At 43.1% G+C, this 19,348-nt stretch overlaps 6 protein-coding genes across 6 annotated transcripts; 3 read left to right on the forward strand and 3 right to left on the reverse strand.

Moving 5' to 3' along the window:
• Positions 1-88: 88 nt before the first annotated feature.
• Positions 89-830, reverse strand: EAE97_010780 (uncharacterized protein; the record flags this gene model as incomplete). The annotated part of the gene is made up of 2 exons (XM_038881295.1): positions 89-582; positions 656-830. The coding sequence occupies 2 exons, from the start codon at positions 828-830 to the stop codon at positions 89-91; spliced, it is 669 nt and encodes a 222-aa protein (XP_038727913.1).
• A 486-nt stretch (positions 831-1,316) lies between these two features.
• On the reverse strand, positions 1,317-3,711 carry EAE97_010781 (uncharacterized protein; the record flags this gene model as incomplete). The annotated part of the gene is made up of 5 exons (XM_038881296.1): positions 1,317-1,706; positions 1,778-2,389; positions 2,476-2,516; positions 2,578-3,384; positions 3,441-3,711. 5 exons carry the CDS (start codon positions 3,709-3,711, stop codon positions 1,317-1,319), a joined length of 2,121 nt encoding a protein of 706 aa, XP_038727914.1.
• A 1,475-nt stretch (positions 3,712-5,186) lies between these two features.
• On the reverse strand, positions 5,187-7,137 carry EAE97_010782 (uncharacterized protein; the record flags this gene model as incomplete). Its single annotated transcript, XM_038881297.1, has 5 exons — positions 5,187-5,462; positions 5,733-5,823; positions 5,874-6,471; positions 6,521-6,878; positions 6,952-7,137. The coding sequence occupies 5 exons, from the start codon at positions 7,135-7,137 to the stop codon at positions 5,187-5,189; spliced, it is 1,509 nt and encodes a 502-aa protein (XP_038727915.1).
• A 1,896-nt stretch (positions 7,138-9,033) lies between these two features.
• On the forward strand, positions 9,034-10,576 carry EAE97_010783 (uncharacterized protein; the record flags this gene model as incomplete). Its single annotated transcript, XM_038881298.1, has 2 exons — positions 9,034-9,238; positions 9,288-10,576. The coding sequence occupies 2 exons, from the start codon at positions 9,034-9,036 to the stop codon at positions 10,574-10,576; spliced, it is 1,494 nt and encodes a 497-aa protein (XP_038727916.1).
• A 1,369-nt stretch (positions 10,577-11,945) lies between these two features.
• Positions 11,946-12,885, forward strand: EAE97_010784 (uncharacterized protein; the record flags this gene model as incomplete). The annotated part of the gene is made up of 2 exons (XM_038881299.1): positions 11,946-11,991; positions 12,047-12,885. The coding sequence occupies 2 exons, from the start codon at positions 11,946-11,948 to the stop codon at positions 12,883-12,885; spliced, it is 885 nt and encodes a 294-aa protein (XP_038727917.1).
• A 1,087-nt stretch (positions 12,886-13,972) lies between these two features.
• EAE97_010785 (uncharacterized protein) lies at positions 13,973-18,511 on the forward strand (the record flags this gene model as incomplete). The annotated part of the gene is made up of 3 exons (XM_038881300.1): positions 13,973-14,642; positions 14,699-18,307; positions 18,369-18,511. The coding sequence occupies 3 exons, from the start codon at positions 13,973-13,975 to the stop codon at positions 18,509-18,511; spliced, it is 4,422 nt and encodes a 1,473-aa protein (XP_038727918.1).
• Between the last annotated feature and the right edge of the window lie 837 nt (positions 18,512-19,348).

Here is a 19,348-nt window from a genome sequence, read left to right on the forward strand (position 1 = left end):
AGTAATAAATAATAAGATTGCCATGGGTATGATCAACTAAATTTTCCTAAACCTTTTTATTTGTGTTCCCAGCTAACCTACATTTTGTCTAAGCTTTCGACGATTCCTCCATCTCCTTGATCTTCTCAAACAACCTCAAGAATACTGCAGAGTCCTGGGCGCCCCCAATCTCATATTTCCCCTGAATAGTGAAATTCGGTACCCCGCTAATCGAATTCCTCCTCGCCTCTTCAATCTCCCTATCAACCTCTTCCCCCCCCTTATCACTCTCCAACCATTCATTGACTTCCTTCTCGTCCAAACCAGCTCGTACTGCGGCATTACGTAACACTTCATGACTAGTGATATCGCCTTCTTCTTCGAAATACGACTTGAACAATGATTCCACTACTTTCGTTTGCATGGCGAGCGACTTTGTCTTTCCCAATTGAATCAGGCGATGACTAGTTCTCGTCGCTCCCGTCTTTCCTTCAAAACTAAAATCGATACCAACATCTTTTCCAATCTGGGCAAGTCGGCTGAAAGCTGCTGTCGTCCTCTCTTCTCCAAAGCGAGCAAGGTACCATGCTCGTTTGTCCACACCTATTCATGATAATTAATCTCAGAATATCTAATTGACAGAAAATGTGTATTAAGAAAAAGAGGAACGACTAACCTGTTTTAGGCGCTTCTGGAGCAAGGTAAAATGGATGCCATGTGATACTGAATGTATCATTGGAATCAGGATGTCGCTGTTTGTATGCCGTGATTCCTTGCTCGAGCTTTTGCTTTCCAACGTAACACCACGGGCAGGCGGTGTCGGAAACAATCGCAATATCAAATTTGGTCATTCTGGGCAACGTCGCTTTGAACATCAGATTGTACGAGAAGATGAAGAGAAAGAAGATGAAAATAGAGAGAACAAACACAATTACTACATATACTGCGAAGAAAAGCAACACATGATGCAGTGACTCACCATGCTTCGTGGCAATTACGAAGCATCACCAAGCATGATTCGATGGAATTATTAATGTACCAATGTTAATTAATTTATGTGAGAGGGAAATTTGTAATCATGGAAACTTTATCTGGAAATTTCTGGAAGTTGATGATTAATCATACCCGGGGCCTCCAGGGCTACCTAGGTAATTAAATGTGTGGCTCGTGGTGGTGGCTTGATAGACAGAATTTCAAGCTAGGTACTGCATAATCTGCATAATAGTAAACCTCCAGGGCTGATTATCGAAAACCCACGTGACGTGTTATACTACCCACCATACTCCACACTATGCCCAAAATGTTCTTAACATTCAAATCCACCTTCACTCACTTTCCTACAAACCCGGCACAAATCCCTCCACTTTGACATCCCAACCCTCGGGGAAATGCATTCCAGGCTCACCATCCCACCCCCCTGCCATCATAGCCAAAGCAAGCATTAATCCCCCCGCATTCGGGAAGTACGGAGTTGGCACGCGTGATCCTCCTACGGGATATCCAGCGTCGTCGAACTGAAAGATTGGATGTAACAGGTACTCTATTGCTTGGTCTGTGTCGCCTAGACGGAGAGAGTTCATGGCCAGTAGAGCAAAGTCCCAACCATATGAATCTTCTAAATCCCAAAGAGAGTGGATTTTGGAGGCAGTGTTACTAACAATGGTCATGTTGAGGGGCGGGGAGCTAGGGGGTGGGAGCCATCCATATATACCCGCCATTGCTGGATGCTGTCATTGGGATCAGGATTAGCAATCTGGAGTTTTGGGTGTGTAGGTAATGTAAATGTAAGATCACTCACATCCGATGTTGTTTCGTTGTCTGTCCACATATTAGGAATACCCTCATACACGGGGTATGTATCGTTGACGATGGGCAGGGGAGCAAGATTTTCCCGCACGTTCTTCCAATTCTCAGGGATAGACTTCCCCTGACGCTCTTTCCAGCTCACAGCTACATCAAGACCAAATCTCCAGTACGCCAGCTCAAAGGTTGGGTTGATTGTCGCATTTGGACTCGTATTCTCAGAGACAGGATACATTGGTGGACCCAAATCATAGACTCCAGTAGTGGCATTATACCACGCAAAAGACGCCATAAAATCTGCTGTAGCTGTCAATACCTCATCCCATCTTTCAAGTGTCGTGTCATTCGGGAACGATCGGTGTTCGATCTCAGCAAAGTACATCGGATGCGGTTGCTGCCAGATCAAAAGAGAGTTGATGCCTCCAGGCGCGCTACGGCCGGTTGGGTCGGTCATTTTCCCCCATCGAGCGCCCTCATATCCTTGAAGTCTGGCCCTGTCGAGCGAAGATTCAAGGAACTTCTCATACATTCCTGGCATGCTTCGCCAAACAAGGTCGAAATGATTCCATCTGGAAAAATGCAAAAGATGCCAGAAGACCATCTCAAGCTACATGCATAATTCTTAGCTATTGTTCCGAGCCAAACTAGGCTCATCATAGAAAAATAAAAACAAAATGGTTTGGGAATACGAACGTGAAATTTTCCATACCACCCATTATTTACAAGACCAGATTCTGAGACAATCAGCAAATCTTCGAAGAAAATCTCATCTCGTTGCTAATCTAAGTGACATACCTTGAGGTGGGAAGTCTGAAGCCGAATTGACTGCTAACAGGTATTGAGATAGAATAGTTCGACGCTGGAGCTCAGTTGCATTCGCAGAGTCAACAGAACTCAAGTCAATGAATGCTCCCGATTCCCAATAAGTCTGCCACCACGTCTTAGAGCTATCAGTAAGATCAGCCACAGATGGTGCACTCATGTTTCCAGCTTTACCACAGCTTGCATCATCCGAGAACGTCGCTGTCATTTTCAAATTGCTGGAGCCTGGAGTTGTGAGAAAGTATCGATGCGTAGCCTCCTTGGGGCCCGATACCTGACCTTTCCCCTCCCATCTCGCGGTAAAACAGTAGCTAGTATCGTCTAGAGTATGTTGTATAACGGCCTCGTTATCCGCTGCATCAAGAGATGTAGAGTGTTTACTGCTGGCATTCCACACGCCGACAATTGGCGCATCGAATTTGTTCACATCTGAATATGGAAAGTCGAAAAACAAACCTAATGCGCCGGCACTCAGCAGTTCAGACTCCACATTGATTATGACAATATCAGCGTCTGACGCAGCTGATACCTCAACCCGGACTTGACGGCCATTGTACAGAAACGTTGAAGTGATTACGCCGTTCCATAAATCAAGAACCTGACTTTTCTGCTCCAAGTTACCTTCCGTAACGTTCGCGTTCGCGAACCAAAACCCAATATTACCCAGATTCAAGCGTTGAGGATTCTGGATTAGCCAATTTGATATATCCGCCTCAGCTGGGTTGGGCTGGTCATAGTTCACAAGCCGTCCATGGGACCACCAGCCCAAACCGGTAAAGTCTTCAATTTGTTAACAACTCGTATTCCAACATATTTAATCAACAGTCAGGCCTCACCTTCCACAGATGTTTGATTTGGAGTTGTTGGCAAACTGAAATTATGCCAGCCCCATGTTGTCATGGTTGCAAAAGGATGGAAGGTCTGGAGTCCCGTCACATCGACACCAAATGCGAAATTACCGTTGCCAACTTGCAGAGGTGTAGTTGCGGAACTAGCGTTACGGTAAACATTGTAGGTTTGGACGATTTCTTGTCTCTGTATTAGAGCGCTAACCTCAACAATCCAGAGAAAAGATATGCAGGAGGAAAAGATAATTGAAACGCGCATAGTGAATTGTGTAGCATATCAATTGGTAAAATTGGGCAAAGATACAAATATAGATGGATAGATTCTTCTCTTCCAGGGACAGAAAAACTACCCCAGATTTTAACTACCGACGTCACACATGCATGTATACCCTTAACATTGTCCCGAGCCTTAGTTCTTCCACCACTCATATTCTTTTACATATGCAGTTCAATCCTTGCTAGCGGAAGCGAGTGAGGATGTTAAGGTTTGGATGCATAATTCCAAGATGTAAATTCAACCCTCAAATATTGCTTGGAAAATCAAAGTAAATTCTCGAGTTGTTGAATAGGTACCTATATAAGAGGATCATCGAGTGGGATTTGGAGGCGAGGATATTAAACATACGTCAAATTTAAGATACTACTGTTCTATCCCATTGTATGCTTCACAACCTCAACTTCATCTCCTCTTAAACAGCTGGCAATATCAACAATCCGCCCCTCTCGTCGGCATGATCACAGGTTGCAAACATCTCATCGCTGTATCAATGATCAACCACCACTTACAAGCTACGCGCCCTACGATACAGACATACCATCAATTTGAAGACCACCCAGGGAGTAATCTACTCTTCACCTCATCTGGATCGAATGAAGCTGCACACATGATTCTATCAGTACAAGCATGTGTATACTGGCACAATAACCGTTGTCGAATTTCTTGTACAGAGTTGAAGCACTACTATCCTCTCCGTGAAGATTTTCATATACTCGAGCAATGTTTGTAACATAACAAAGCATGGCACACGATGGGACTGCTATTGCATGCGTACCAGCTACAATACCAAGACCAACTTCCGAAGGGAAAGTTCTACTTCCAATGTTCCTTTCTTCAATCATCAGCCGCGGTGCGGAACTCAGGAATCCATGTATATACCTCATCATGACCACTTCATGATAACAAAAAATCATTACTGGGAACATCCACATAGCAAACATCCACAAAGTTTTGTCTACCCACCTCTATGTCAAACAAAGCAAGCCACTCTTCACAAAAGCACTGTTTTTCCTTTTTTTTTTCTCCATCTACACTCATTAAAGAACGAGAGAAATTCTGCCATCCCTTGTAAGCGATGCGAAAATTAGTTAAAGATCTTAGTGATCAAATTCTTGGGCATTCGATTGCCGATGAAGAGGGATTGAGAGAGAAAACGAGAAGGTGACATCTTTCTCCATGTAAGCCATCATACTGCTTATTATCTTCAACACCAAAGCCACAAAGCATTTTTTAGAACATCTCGATTGTGCTAAGCTATCTGGTTTTTGACAGCTGAAACGATTGCCATAAATCCTGGAATATCTCAGCGTTACTTGAGAGAAAGAAAGAAAAGCCAAGGCAAGATCTGAAAGCCGAGGCAAAGTAAAAAAACGACCAGCGAGCCTAAACCTTCGATTTGCATCCACCACAGCAAGAAAGGACTTCGAAATATTTTCATCCTGGGCCCGTCTGGACATCTACCACTCAAACTCCGCATCATGATTTGCCCAATAGTTTACCTTTTTCTTGGCATTCTTCTCTCCGGCTTCCTTATACTTCTTGGCCAACTCTCCAAATCCTTCCTCCTTGACGGTATACTTTACTGTTTCGTCTTCATGCTTACCTACAACATCGGCCACACTAGCAGTGATATCATTGACAACTCTACCGTAATTAACTGCTTCACGAATTTTGCAACGAACTCCTTGAGACTCGCAATGTTGCGTTAGGGCTGTGTACGTTCCGAAACCTCTCTATCAAATGGTTAGTAACAGCGCACTAAAGCACGTTTAAAGTGTTTTCTGTTCCAATTCCACATTCGAAAATATGATCTGACAGAATATGAAGACAATAATTTTGAATCATGGACGCCATACTGAACAACGCTGTCACAACTTTAAGGAATTGCGAATGAATTATTGTGCAATTTAGAATAGAATATTCCATAACTAAAGTGATGCCAAGTTACACAGAACACATATTGAGATATGGAAACGTTAAGTGAAGAAGTCTGTTGCACTTACGTAGCAATTGGGACAGATAAGTCTGTTATCTGAAGTGTGTGTGGTAGAAAGTAAATGTTGGATGAAGGCTCTTTCAGTATCGTAACTTTTCCTTCAAACATGTTAGAAAATTGATTGATTTGGGTAATTGAAATCACTTACTTGCACAAGCGGTGAGGACACTGGTACTTTCGGGTGAACGCAACCCAATATCTTTGTGCACGGAAAGAAGGGTCTTCAGGGTCATACAGTGCATACTCCTTCTCGGTTAAAGGGTTGACAAGAGCCCGCATACGAAGAGGCGGAAGTCCACCAGTTCGAGTAGCTACATCTGTCACGGCAGGTGCCTCTGTAGATGGTGGGGGGATGGGTTTTCGGGCATTTGCAATTATGTGCTTGGTGTCCCAGATGGAAGTAAACTTTGAGTCCTCGAGTGGCGCATCCATGTAGTTTGGAGCTTTCATGCCGGCGTCTCTAAATCGGCTTCCATTTGGCAAAGGCGGGAAATTATACTCTTTCATTAAAGGTGCAATTGCAATTGGGAAGGAATTTTCGACATACTCGTACTGAACCTCTTCAGTGAGCTTTGGTTTCTCCCTGATTGTCTTCTTTGAAATTCCTCCCCATGGTATACTCATGGCTTTGTCAACTTCCCCGAAACAAATCAAGTCTTCCTCTGGTTGTAATTCCATGACGGGAGCAGGAGCAGTATTTTGAATTGCTTCGTTAAGAGTATTCGATGGTATATCTTCTTCTAGGACTAAATGACTGTAAGCTAACTTCAAGAAGAGAAAGTTTTGGGGAGTTACTAGTAGTTTCCCATCCGCCAAACTCAAAGTTGGTAGCCATCTCACTTTCAAAGTTTGGTGGTGGTGGTTTGAACATTGGTGCCAACGGCTTAACATCCATAGAATTTACAGAAATATCCTGCGAACCTAAAAGGCTATGACTAGTTCTTGGGCCAGCGTTGTCATCAATCTCCTTTAGATTAGCCTTGAATTTTGCGTGCAGTTGTTGACGTTGGCGTCTGATAGCTGCCAGGTTATGTCTCTCTTCGAAGTTGATAGCGCGACAGCTATCAAGTTCAAGGTGATTGATTAGAGATCCTAGACGAATGAACTTTTTACCACAAGCCATACACTTGAGATCTTGCTCCTTTGGGTGAGTCTAGAGTTTCATAAGAGGTTAGTCAGAGTCAGTCGATCATGACTAGCCAGTAACTCGATTGAAAGCAACATACTAGAGTTCGGTGACGCTTCAGACCTTGCTCAGTGTGGAAGTCTGTGCTGCAGATATCACAACAGATGTGATCTCTGTGGGTCAATTTGTGGTTATGAAAGGCAGTCCAATCCTTGAAGGTGATGTTACAGAGCCTGCAATCTACCTTGGTATCAGGTTCGCCCGTCTTTGCGTCTATGGTATCCATGTCGAAGAGAGTTTAATTGTTGTCAAATGTATTGTTCGATATTCTGTTTGTTTATATCTTTCATGAAGACGATCGGGATCAATGTAGACAGTGATATTGTTGATTCGAGGCACATGGAATTCCGATTTAACAAGGAAGATCGAATGGAGAGAAAGTATGGTATTGAGACCAACTGCTACGTTCTTTAAGGCTCAATAGCCACTCTCGGAGAGAAATTAAAGAAAAAGATACAATTCACCACGTATGGAAAACTGTGAGGCAAAGGATATGAATTTGACGGAGAAATGTTTATCGTGTAAAGAAGTGAGAAGGGAGTGGAAGGTTTTGACATTTGTCGCGTCGGATAGTTACAGAAGAAGCAGATCGGGAAAGAACAAAAAGAAAGGGCTAAGACTACCTAGTAAGGGTACGGCGACAGCAACAACAGATATCAGCTTCCAAAATAAAACTAAACAATAACCAACCAATGAACGATTCGCCGATAGTTGATTCTTTTAGACGATAAGAGGGGAATTGCTTGGACATAGAGGAGGGGAAAAATGAATATAAAATTTAAGAGTGAATAAAATGGCTGATAGACTGCGCCTATGTGGGTAGCTATCATCTCATTCTTTTAATACACAATGAGATCCATCTGAAGCTTCTAGCTACCTAGGTCAACTTTATCTACTTGTACACGTTGAGTGAAAGAAACCCTTCTTCCTTCATCAATACCAAACACACATCCTTCTTCTTGACCATAATGATATGCTTACTCTTCGAAGACATGGCTACTCAAAGTGACAACATGAATCTAGTCACACATTCGCTGTCTACGATCACTTTTCACATCAGATGATATGCCTGAACAGCCAGAAGAATCAGGAATGAAATTGATTAGCAATCCGAAGGAGTACAGACAATCATACCTGAGAAGAAGGGGAATCAAATGCTAGCACCGAAGATAGCCACCATGCTCTCTGATGCCGACGAAGCGAGACCTCATCCCTTATTCAAGGTGCTTTTCCCATACAACCATTATTGTGATTACTTCAAGTTCTTAGGACCCCACTGACGGCCATATATCGTGTTATCTTTCATCTTCAGCACAAGCGGGTTCGGAGGTTCAAGAAAGCATATCTTACAAATCTCTAGTCAAAAGGAAAGAGTGACGATCCGTTGAGATACTGCGAGCGAAATCTCTCTGCAATTCAGTCATCAAGCAAAACCACTGTATCGCTCACCTGCTGAGCCTCCAGAAACATAAGGAAAGTTAGATACAATCTCTCTACTTCCACCAAAGTACCCGAGAATCCCTATCCGAATCCAAAAATCTTGCGGTGGCAAGATGGCAGAGAGTTCATGTAATACATTAGATACCGCTTAGTACTAAATGATACTACTACATATTAGATCTTGTAGATATTGAATTCATAACTGTCGTTACTTGCCAACTACAGAGGCAATATCATATATATATATATATATATATATATATATATATGCCTACGCAGGTATACATGGCAAAACCAGCGATGTTCAATATTGGGATGCTGAGGTCAAATAGGTTGAAGTACTGATACATCGTTAGATGAAGAACACCTTATGCCGAGGTCCTACCAAGTGATTCCAATTGATCATTGCTCATTGCATTGAACCAGGAATCTCACATTGATGATTTATTAGTGAGTGAAGTGAAGTTTGTGTGAATTGTCTCACTGTCATCATCTTTTGTTCTCGGAAGTCCGGGCTACGGAGGCCGATCTGTACCTACCCTACCTATACAGTAGCACCTACCTATGTTTAATCAGCGAAGCTCAGCCTCTATTAAACGGAACACAAACACCAGCTGGTCTGTTATTCCAACAACTCCTTAAATAATGCGAACAATAAAGTCATGTTTCTCCGATGAATCCCATGGCTAATCTATCGCCACCAAGTCCTCCTAGATCTCCTGGCCCTTCAAGAATGTCTCGAAAATGGGCTAGAAAGTGCGAACGTTATTGTTGCATTGGCGCAACTTACTTCCCCCTTGTATTTGTATACAGTATCACAACCTGGGCTGTCTGGGTAGAAACTACAATTGGATTTCTGGCAGATGGCAGCAGAACACACTGGATAGGTAGGCTTTATTGTCGCAAATTAAATTTTGCAAAGCTAATATTTCATAGGAAAGGGGACGTCATTTCTGGGAATCATTATATATCTTCTCCTGAATTGGTCGTATACGGCTGCGGTCTTCACGAGTCCAGGAACTACCACGGCCGCAAACCATGGATATAGCGCCCTTCCCACACACAATCCTGTGGCGACAAACTTCACGGTGAAATCGAATGGGGAATTGCGCTATTGCAAGAAATGCCAGGCAAGGAAGCCAGATCGAACGCACCATTGCTCAACATGCGGAACTTGTGTATTAAAGATGGACCATCATTGTCCATGGTTAGCTACCTGCGTTGGACTGCGAAATTATAAAGCCTTCCTCTTATTCCTGATATATACAACATTGTTCTGTTTTCTCTGTTTCGCAGTCTCCGGAACTTGGGTTTGGAGAGAGATATTGAGCGATGGAGAATATACCGATTCATTGTTACCCGTCAATTATGTGATGCTAGTGGTAATTTCTGGGATTATAGGATTGGTCTTAGCAGGTTTTACAGGATGGCACATTTTATTATCATCCCGCGGTCAAACGACAATTGAGTGCCTCGAGAAGACGAGATATTTGTCCCCATTGAGAAAGACTATGCAACATCAACACATTCCTGAAGATCAAGCCCCTGGATCATACGAACAATTAGAGAGAGCTCGAGCAAGAGATCGATATGAGGAATATCTTGACGAACAAGATTCGGAAAAATTACCTAGCGCTTTTGATCTTGGGTGGAGGAGGAACTTCAAGCATTTATTTGGACCCAAGGCATTATTATGGGCGGTTCCTATACCTACTACCACTGGAGATGGATGGAGTTGGGAGGCAAGTCCAAAATGGTTAGAGGCTCGAGAAAAACTTGCCCGAGAAAGAGAAGAACAAAGAAATAGAGAAAGGGCTGCTGGCTGGGGCGAGCCAGCATCTCCAATAGTACCCCTGCCAAGATCAGAGGGAGCTGGCAGACATTATGTTTCCTATCCCACACAACCCAATCGAGCCAACCGTTCTCAATCCAAAGCAGACCGAATCTTGGGGCGCAGTCCAAATCAATATGTGGATGAAGCAGACTCAAACTCCGTCTCGATGCAAACACTGCAGCCAAGAGACAGCGACGAAGATCCTTACGAAATTAGCAGTGACGAAGATGAGGCGGAAAGAAAAGTGCTCGACAGAAAAGCTGCCGCTGGGTGGCCCCAGAGAGTTGGTGTAGTTACGAATACATTACTAGGAAATACGATAGCACGACAAAAGGATGACACGAGAGGATGGGATGGGCATGTACATGGACACGATGATGATGTGGATTAGGTTTCAAGATTTACACTGTTTTTCTCCGGGCTGGAGATCATCGATTTCGTCCTTTGTATGATACAGATCAAGCTTTGGATACTTATAATGTCGGTGGATGGGTGGATGGATATACGAAATCTCGGAATATGTCATGTTATAATATTATCATTCCTCGTAATAATTACTTCATTTCTATGATCGAGTAAAGTCGTCGCAGATATTCCTCTATAGGCCGTCTCGTATAGTTTCTCCCCTTAAAATCGCTTCAACACTTCTCTACTTTTCACCCCCTTTTCCTCACATCTTGTTTTGTCCTTGGCTCTAGGCTGGCTCGGCTGCTAACCCTTGAATTTTCAGATTAGCAGCAATATATATACACTACTGCATATTTTAAACAGTGAAAGAAACGGATATTGAGCCCTGGTTATTGAAACACATCAAACTTCCGGAGCAAGAACTACTAGTGTGTAGTATGACCTACGATGGAAGAGCTGGCTATAATGCAGATACAGTTGGACACTGTACAGCTGTTTCTTTTCCTGGGTAATATGACGCCATGCGTAAATGGGATAATCACTAATGCTGTGGAAAAACTTGGAACTAAGTAAGCTATATAGTGTAATATGGCTAAGGTTTTCGATTTGATGATTGACTATAACTCTATTTGGCTACTAGGCACACCACCAGGTGTGAGGAATCTACTGGTGTAATACCAGCATGTTCTCATATCCTACAATCCAAAAGTACACTTAGATAGTAAGATATTCAATTAGGCAGCGCATTCCAGATGGATGATAGAATTAGTCATTGATCCATCCAACCCCTTTCTTATATTTGAACTGGCGAGAAATGAAATGGGATGGGTGTGAGAAGTGTGACCACCAGTGGGTGTACGGACTCACGGGACAGTACAAAAATGAACTTGTAAATATCTTTTGATATATTGAAACATTTATTTTAAAATTTGTTGTATTTCTTGAATAAAGATAAAATAATCAAAATACAAATTCTGATATCAAACAATTGAAGAATGGATTTATTGAAAATATTGAAAATTGGGAAGTGTCCCGTCAGTCCATGCACCCACTGGTGGACCATCAGTTTGTGATTACGTAATCACAATCAAGGCCACGTTATCGCAACATGTTAATCGTTATCTACAGCATGTGCTCTTGCGCTCTGATGCTCTTCGCGCTTGTCACTACGATCGACCTGTCCAGTTACACCATAGCGTTGAATGGGCAGCCACTAATTATTTAAAGAAATCCATTACTCATTCATACACAAACGACTCTTCAAATATCGTATTGATACTTCAGTGAGCAGGTCCAGTAACCTCTCTTTCTAGCCCAGAAGTTCAATTACTATTTCCGATCAATCCTCAATCATGGCGCCTGGTTTCAATACCAAATCTCCCACGTTGAAGCGCATCAGTAAGTTATTCTATACCCCACGATCGTTCGCCGCATGTGTTAATCAGTGGCGTAGTGAAAGAAGCCGCTGAACTCTCACAACATCCATCTCCAGACTATACAGCTTCTCCAGCTTCAGATACCGATTTATTCGATTGGCACTTTACATTGCGCGGCCCCCCATCCTCATCTTTCGCCGAGGGTATCTATCACGGACGCATCGTTTTGCCTCCCCAATATCCTCTTCGACCCCCTTCCTTTAGATTCTTGACGCCCAGCGGAAGATTTGAGGTGAATCGTGAGATCTGTTTAAGTATAAGTGGACATCATGAGGAAACATGGCAGCCTGCGTGGGGAATACGAACTGCCTTAGTAGCTCTCAGATCATTCATGGAAACCAGTCCTTCGGGGCAATTGGGAGGGGTTGATGCGAGCGATAGCGTTAGAAAGAGAATAGCAGGGGAGAGTAGGAGGTGGAAATGCGGCGTTTGTGGTGGAAGGAGCTGCGAGGAGATTTTAGGAGAAGCAGAACAACTTGCAAAGGAATTCGAGGGTGAAGGGACGAGTTCTAAGAGAGAAGAGGAGACGGTACCACCTGACATGCAAATCGGGCTAAAGAAGGAGACTAAAGCGGAGACGGGATCAAAGCAGGAATTGGATGGAGGGAATAGTAAATCCACGGAGGAAGTACAGCTGGAACAGGCTGAGAGTGAGTATCCATCTGCGAGGCCAGCGCAAACGGTACCTCAACCCACAGCTACGATACCACTTGCTCAGAATCCTCAACCTCAAAGACAAATGGCACAAGCTCGTGTTCAGTCAGATGAAGGTGTACCCGTATGGGTTGATCGGGCTATTGCTGGGATAGTTTTATGCTTAGTAGTCATGGTTTTGAAGATGCTATTGGGGAAATAAATAGGGCTTCAGAGTGTTTTAGTTCAGGCTTTCTTCGGACAATTGTATTAGTGGGTTGGGGGGCATGGTGACAAGGCGTTATTGGGCTGGGCGGGTATGGGTCTACTTGGCGTTTCCTAAAACTTGATACCATTAACAGAAAATGCAGGATATTTTTCGCGTAGCCTAGTTGGCACCTTATTCTATCAGAACCAGAATTCTTGCGTGTAGAGAGTAAGTTACAAAGAACACAATATGGCCGTAGCTCTACTTATTGCAGATGTGAGGTTCTTGGTCCCTGGTTCTCGATACACGATATTCTCTTAGGATCAGAATTCAAATTGCTGGACTCTCTGTGTTAAGCATATCAGACACGAATCTCATATATTTCTTGAATTGCTTGAAGTGTATTTATCCAATCTTTCCAAATCAGAATCTCCAATGGTCTTTCGGTCATTCAGAAAACAACTGGCTGATCAATATACACGATTGACGGCAGGCAGTTGGATAGTCAGATAGGGCCATTTGTCGTGCAACTATAAATTGCCATTCAAATTCCTAGAAAACTGATTTTACTGGAATTCCGAACAATTTCACTGAAGCTTCGTTATCGCACTCCACAAACGGCCACCACTGATGTAGTATATTGACCAACTCACACTTGTCATAAACTACCCGTCGAACTCTTTCCGTTGTTTATAGTGGTATCGTATTGCTCTATAATGACAGAGAGCTCCCAATTTGGTAGATACTACACTTTCGTACTGATCTATTAGCCAGGATTTTCTCTCGGCTCCTCTTTATATCTTTAGCAAATTGCAACAATCAAGAGACCTAAACATTTCCGGTCACTAGAGAAAGCTTTGTATGAAAGACGGATGGCACAATGCCAAGTTCATTCGCTCTTCATCAAAGAGAACAAGAGTTTTAGTTTTAGGAATGTATTGAAACGACTTCGAGGCCGCATTCTACCAACAAAGACTTCTTTGAGCACAACTCTAAATGTTACTTTATTCGAGTAATTTTGACAAGCTTCAAAACATTAGATAAATTGAACTGGTATTGTATTATCTTCAACAAAACGCTGCCCGAATCAATTCTCGATAATATGGCAGAGTCCGAGGGTTCTGAATGGCAACGCGAGCCGTTACCAGATTTCTTGAGAAGTCCGGGGCTACAGAATTTTATCAAGGAAGTTTACAAGGGCAAAAAGGCCAAGCCATATCCTCAAGATGTTGGCCTCCATAATTTTGAATTGGATCTCGGCGATGCAGCTTATGAGTACGCTGTATCGGATGGGCCTGTTAAGCAAATATGGGGAAATTTGAGCCAGTGGTTCAATGCAGAACATGGCTACGACAGCACCTTGCCAAAAGTAGCTCCCCCAAAAGAATCCGACGAGCTCGACATACAGTCGAAATACAATGATTTGTTTTGGGATAGTCACAGCATTGACTCGATTGCAAAACGAATCGCAAGTCATGCGCGGGACGAAAATTCAGATCCACCCATCGATTATTATCATAAACCAAAGCCTTTCTTGCGTGGCTTGATTGACTTTCAAAATCTCTTTGGTCACAATGCTGCCGAATCCCCTCTCGCTGGGTATAGTAAGCAAAATCTGCGCGAGGATTTGATTGCTGCGTCCTTGTTTCATCATATTGCGACGACTATTTTGAAGAATCCCTTCTTCTTCTTGGATGATGTAAAAAACCTGAATGGGACAGTGGTCGGTCCGCATAATCCTGTCGACAAATTATATCATAATCTCCTCCAGCGTAAGTAATAATCAGCCGAAATGAACAAGTATACCGTCTAATGTATTATCGCATAGATGAATCTCTACAAAACCAGCTTGTTGCTAAATCCTTCCGAGCGCATACCCTTAGATTACTTAGGCCTCGAGAAGAGTACAGCCATAGCAAAAGCATCGCAGCCAGAACAAATGGCAAGATTCGGAGAGTAGCACAAGCTCGAGCAAGACAATGGTTGAGAAGCGAGGCACAGGATCTTTGGCTGCCGACCATCGTCAAAATTGACGAACATGAAGTTGAGATTCTTTACGAAAGAGCTGCGGAGTTAGCAATTGAGGTTGCTTCCATGACATGGACGGACATTCAAATAGAAACATTGGAAGATTATACGCCTTTGCCACACCCCACTATTCCTTGCCTCCCTTTGTTATTCTGGAAACATTATAAAGCCGATCCAGCTTTGCATCATATTTCAGACATGTCGAAGTATCTTTTTGGAGACATTCCCGTGCCACCAAAAGACCTAAAAGTTCTGAACGAGCTCGAAAAGCAGGTCAAACTGGTCAGATGCAGGCTTGTTATATATGTGCACATTGAAAATCCTACAAATCTCGAAACAGGTCACCCGTATCTTGAGGTCGAAGGGTACCCGTTCCCAGACCCGGTCCAGGTCAATAAATGCCCAGAACAAATATATCTGGAACTACCAGAATTGGAGAAGCAAGAGCCTGATCCTGGGAAGCTAGAAAGGGTTTACAGTGATGAAGACTTGGACAGACCGCCTCCGAGGTCTCGCGGTATACTTGGAGGAAAACTCACCTGGCGAAAAGTGTGGAAGTTCTACAAATGGCTCTTCTACTCCGCTCTCTATTATATTCCGTTTTACGCGGTGGCGCTGGGAGTTCCTTTTATACTTGCATGGGGCTTTTACAAACTTTTCTCCCTTGGGGCTGACGAGGAGGTAGATTGGTGGTTTTTGCCTAATATTCGGAATCTATTTTACTCTTGGCGAGATGCGTTGTCCTCATACTTCCTCGGGGCCCTTGGCTGGCTGGGGGTCTTGAGGTTGTATGATCTAGCGATGACTGTTCTCCATAACTTTTTTGGTCCATGGTTTGAAACCTTTGCTCACGGGAGGGAATCAGCCCTTCATTCCGTCACAACTTCAAGAGAATACATGTCTGGCTTGTATGATGCCACAGCGGAATATGTCGTTTCCACAAGAATGTGGAATCTCCTACCTGATGAATGGGGATTCCTAATTGGCTTCCTTTGCTTTTTTATTCCGTCTGCCATTCTATATCATCTGGTGGGCGGGGCCGTTGCAGAAGCACCAGGTCCAGCTCGATGGTATATACGTCCGCTCATGATTGTTTTCTTCATCTGCCAGCTCTTCTGGTTTGATTTTGTACGAAGCGCGCTTACGGATTTTACTGGTTACGTATCTGATGTACCGAAAATTGTGATGGATATGTTCGAGAGTTTATTGAATCTCCCAGAAACCTTCAGCTGGATGTTAGAATGGATTTCAGGAATTGGTGGCGATACGAGCGTCTCTATTATACCAGAATTCGACCCAAGTCAGCCTGGGATTTCGATGAAACCAGAGCCAGAGCCAGGAACATATGATGATGTTCCAAAGCCTTTCCAATTAAGCCCAGATGTGGAAAAGACACTTTCAGAATCAACGCTTGGAGACTCATTAACAGGGTCAAAAATTGGGGAGGCAGTACTGATATCGCATCTTTCAAAAGAACAAGGATCATTGGGTATCAGTGAAATGCTAGAGCACTCGGAACTTGGCCGAACGTTAGGAGAATTTGGATTTGATCAATCGCTCGTAGGGAGAGAAGGCATCGAGGAAGCCTTGAAAGGGTCTTTGCTCGGATACATATTAACAGGGTCTGATACTGAAAAGAGGCTAGTAACTGCACAGCTAGGAGCCACATTAGCAAAACCAGACCTTGCAGAAGAGTTTGTAGAATCGGAAATCGCGAAAACTTTAACACAATCAGAACTCGCAGAACGAATAACCGAAGCCTTAAACACTGAACTGGGCTTGGAAATACTAGATACGGGACTGGGGAGGCACGCGAAGAAAGTACCATCTGTGTCAATGCTTGGAAAAGTACTATCCGGACTCAATCTGGCAGAAACGCTAGAAGGGTCGTTGCTTGGGAAAATATTAACGGGATCAACTTCGGGACCTATTCTTCCAGTAGAAGCTCTTACTGCGTGGGAAGGACTCGCACCACCAGAACCATATATTCCTGGAACACTTCTTATAGGGGCAGGACCTACTACGCCGATTCTTACGAAGATAATGACAATAGTCATGAAGCCAATAATGACATTACTCAGCCCCTTTCAATTGATAGGAACGAAGATAGTATCGGTACTAATGAAAGCACCAATGATAGAATCTCTTCTACCGGCATTGACGACAGTAGCGAACACAGCTCTGAAACCATTGGGTCCGGTAATAGGTTTCTTGAGCGGTTTCTCCTCTACCACCGAGCAATCATCTGACCAAAAGCCGGGATATACTCCAGGAACTGGCGCACCAATCGCGGAATCTGTTCTCCCAATAATAGCGAAAGCGTTCACTATAATTTTGAAGCCAATTGCATCATTAGTGGCCATGTTCTCCGATTCATCGTTTACCGATTCGACGATCTCATACCTAAAGATATCTTTCGATCCAGCTATGGTGTCACTCTTCACCACATGGGTATTATTTCCCGTGCTTGCATCGGGCTTCTACATAGCTGTACGGCGCTACATAGATGCCTGGGGGCAACCCGTACCCCCGCAGGAGGAGGATTTTCCTCCACCACCGAACAGAATACGTAATTTATTCACCTATGTCTCGCGTAAGATTCGCTCAGCTTATCACTCATTCTGTCGATTTCTCGGTTTGTTGGGTCATCTATTCAAATATGTTTTCCGTCCATTTGCATTTCTCCTTTACCCGTTCAAGCGGCTTTACGCCTTGGTTGCCTATATTCTTCGCCCAGTCCGACGGTTGGGCTATCCATTCGTTTATATTTATGGTCAGATTACCAGATTGGGTGGTTATATTTGGCAATCAATAGTTCATCGAATACCACCAGGACGCTATCTATTTATCCAATTACTGACTCTCTTTGTATTTACAATCTATACCATTATGCCTCTATTGGAATATGCTTATTGGCTGTTCTTGCAATTCGAAGATTACCGTCACCCGAGACCTCCACTGCCCCAATTACCATTCATCAATAGGATAATGGGGTTTTTTATGCGCGCATACGAAATAGTTCTCCAATTATTCGCAGACATAGGACAGAAATTATCAGATTTGTACAATGTTTTACGCTTGAACCTTGCTCCTCTCCGAGGGATAATCGACGCAATAATATTCTTATACAGACAAGTTTCTCGCACCTGGAACATTTTTTTCCGCACTGTAAGAGTGATTTATTATTCGACGGCTTTTTTGGCCTATTTAATGTTGGGATTGGAGACACATGTCTTTTTTATCCCCGGACAAAGTCCAGAAATTCTTCTGGCTCTCCGAGCTATCTGCTCTTTTCTTTGGAAGGAACCTTTCGTTCAAGTTGTAGTTCCTGTTAATGAGGATGATTTAGCCTATCGTCACTTTCCTGGGTATGCCCAGGATCGTCATCGCTCTCTTCCTCATCCACAATGTGAGTTACTTTTCCACCCTTCAAATATTGACAATAGATCGTAAAAACTAACACCATCCAGGGTTTCCCTTTTTCCATTTGCTGATTGGGATAGCTATCGGCCTTTTTACATATCTTACCGCAGGTGATCATCCTAGTGGCCGTGATTCTCTTCTTCGTACTAGTGACTTGAACTCGACCTTGGATGAATTATTAAAAAATTGAGATCATGGAAAGTTTCTGCCAATTGTCTTTGCTGGAACCGTACTAGGTAAAATTCATGGTTCTGTTACAAGGGAGCTTGTTAGATAAGGGAAGACAGTGTATTTAATCTATTTATTAGCATCTTGATATGTAGTGCATAGGGAATCAAAAATCAAATAATCAGTCTCAAACTGTACATCTGATCGTGCCCTAGAAGCTTGAACGCAAGATATACCCTCAATCCTTATGTTGAAAACATAACTCCATAAGGTTCCCGTGAAGTTCACAGTGTGTTCCCATCTTACAGCTCTGCAAAACAAATACTATTATTTCTTTTAAGAACACAAATATACCACCCAGGAAACTGGTCTCTTATAATCTTATGTATGTTTTATTTGTGCTACGTGGAAGGAACTACTTTTTTGGTGGCATTACAAGCGTACACTACAAAACCACTCAGGCCATTCTCCAAATCTTGATAGTCTACCATTTCAAAAGAATCGAACTTATGAACGCGCTCCAGTCTCCCAGTGGTAGCTCTAACATATCAAACAACAAAAGTTGTTTCGTGATTGGAAACGTTTTATACTTGCTGAATCATCAAAGGATTGGAAAACTACAACATATCACGGAAAAAACTGGCAGATTCCTTATTAAGATTTATTCAATTACAACGAACAACCAATCTAGGATCTAAACCATTCACACTGATTGAGATTCATCATTTTATCTATATAAAAACATCGATATGAACACCTAGCACCTCTATGTTGCTCTTTGTCTCTTGTAGCATGCCAACAATGAAGTCTGTGGCCAAAGTACTGCAATGTTTGGTCAAATCAGGACCCCAAGATCTCA

Source organism: Botrytis byssoidea (genome assembly GCF_014898295.1).
Source record: "Botrytis byssoidea strain MUCL 94 chromosome Unknown BBYS_030, whole genome shotgun sequence".
NCBI classification, from domain to species: Eukaryota; Fungi; Ascomycota; class Leotiomycetes; order Helotiales; family Sclerotiniaceae; genus Botrytis; species Botrytis byssoidea.